The sequence below is a fragment of the Plasmodium gaboni genome, chromosome 12 (genome assembly GCF_001602025.1).
Source record: "Plasmodium gaboni strain SY75 chromosome 12, whole genome shotgun sequence".
NCBI lineage: Eukaryota > Apicomplexa > Aconoidasida > Haemosporida > Plasmodiidae > Plasmodium > Plasmodium gaboni.
Genome location: NC_031492.1, coordinates 1,408,984 through 1,411,483, shown reverse-complemented (window position 1 = coordinate 1,411,483; position 2,500 = coordinate 1,408,984). Strand labels below are relative to the sequence as shown.

At 15.6% G+C, this 2,500-nt stretch overlaps 1 protein-coding gene across 1 annotated transcript in view; it reads right to left on the bottom strand.

The window, feature by feature from the left end:
• Positions 1 to 439, bottom strand: part of PGSY75_1239100 (putative mitochondrial ribosomal protein L23 precursor) — a gene marked incomplete at both ends in the record, with an annotated part of 961 nt that extends 522 nt beyond the window's left edge. The window contains one exon of the mRNA XM_018786959.1: positions 1 to 439. This exon is cut by the window's left edge and continues 200 nt beyond it. Coding sequence (XP_018640824.1) covers positions 1 to 439 — 439 coding nt within the window.
• Positions 440 to 2,500: the final 2,061 nt, after the last annotated feature.

Here is a 2,500-nt window from a genome sequence, read left to right as displayed (position 1 = left end):
GCCAAAGTTGAGATCGTGTTGGTTTAATTTTAATATCACTTCTAACACCATATGTAATATTTTTTTTTGTTATATATGGATTTCTACCTATATTTTTACATGACTGTATCATTTTAACACTATCTGGTACTTCATGTTCTAATGTAATAATAGCTTTTTTATATCTTGGTCCATTTCTATAATAATTAAATCTATGATCTGTTAAATTACGTCGTCGCTCAGGTATCTTTATTAATGTATTCACCTTTATTACTTTTGCATTATATATTTTTCTTAAATATTCTCGTATTTCAAATTTTGTTAAATTTATAGGAACTCTTAAAGCCAATCTGTTCTTTTCTAAAAAACTACCTGACTTGTGAATACAAAATGTGTGCCAAGGAAAAAATACATTTCTTGGAGTTTTAGGAGGAGTATAACGAACAAAGCTCAAAAACATTATTACATATTATAGAAAAAATTTTAAATTCTCATCCTAAACATATGCACATATATATATATATAAAGAAATTCTTTTATTATTTTATTATTTTATTATTTTATTCTTTCTCCTTTCTTCTATTTTGTTTAAATATAACTACAACAATTATTTATTATATCATGCTATTATACTCCATATAAAATATAAATCTTACATTGTATTTTTTTCCTATCACTTTGGATATATAACAATTATATTATATATATGTGACAATTTTGTTATTTAAAATAAATAAAAATAAAAATTTATATAAATAAATAATGTGTAACCCCTATTATCAAATTATTTAAAGGAGTAACATTTATATATAATATTTTTATTATTTGTTCATTCAAATTATACATATAATATATATATATATATATATATATATTTTATATATAATACAATTCTTCTATAATTTGTTTTGATCTTTATATAATTTCGACTTTAATATGTTAACAAATAAAGAAAAAAGAAAACCTTTAAAAACCCTTTTTTGATAATGGGTTTAATTAATTTTATTTACATAAATAATATGATAAATAATATGATATATTAATATATTATATATATATATATTTATTTATATTTAAAGTACCAACTACTTTAATGTTATAATATAATTCTTTTTTTTTTTGAACTTTTTTTTTATTAATATTCTTGTGATATAAATACTTTAAAATATTCGAAAAATATAATTTTGAAAAGAATAAATTTAAAAAAAATAAAAAAAAAAAAAATTTATGATGATTTCTTATAACAAAAGAATGATATAATTGAACAAATTTCCTTTTTTTTTTTTTTTTTTTTAATTCTCCATATATATAATAAATAAATTTTATCATTAGAACTTAATAATATATAACTTTTTTTCTATAAAAAAAAAAAAAAAAAGACGACTTTTCCCATATAATAATAACTTACACTGAATGTTATAATACTATTCATGTTGAATTATATATTCACAAAAAAATAAAAATATAAAAAAATACTTATGAATATGGAATATATTATATCAAAGGACAAGGGACCTGATATAAATACAAATAAGTATATATATAAATTATATATATTATTTTTAAAATAACAATATCGACATAATATAAAATTGCACACAAGCCTAATTTTTTTTTTTCCCCTCATACAGAAATTTGTTATACACTTAATATATGTTTCAATCTAGGTGTATATAAAATATTACATACATATATATTTTATATATTTATATTTACTTTTAAATAAGAAATGCTTGTTATATTCAAAAAAAATATAATATTTTATATTCATATATTTGTAATATATATATATATATGAATATGTATATATTTTTATTTTACACACAAATTGAGATAATTTCACAAAAATTTTGTAGAAAAAAAAAAATATATATATATATATAATAAATAATGAAAAAAATATTACAAATATTTTACCAAAAAAAAAAAAAAAAAGGAAAAAATTAAATATAAACATATATATATATATATATATATATATATATATTGAAATAAACTTTATGTACTAATTTTTATCAAACAAACTTTAGTAAAAAATTAAAATATTGGAAAAAATACAAAATATAACAAAAGATTCAACATTATTTACAAAATGAATAGAATGAAACAAATAATATTATTCCTCTTTTACATTATATAATTTACATAATAATTTTTTTTATTTTTATTTTATTTTTATTTTTTTTTCCTTCTTTCCATATGTACGACTTTTAATATATATTAAAGTTAATATTTTCATTCAATAATAATACAGTGCGGAAATATATATTATATATATATATATATATATATATATATATATATATATATATGTATTATATATGTATACATTTTATTCATTTATTATTCACAAATAATATATTTAAAATAATACTTACAATTTTTAATAAAAATAATATATTTTGATTGTTTTATTTAATATTTGTGTATAATATTTTTATGGATCATTATAGGAATAATGATATTGTTTATTTATTTACTTTTTTTTTTATATTTATTGTTTCATTTGTTTTAATTATAA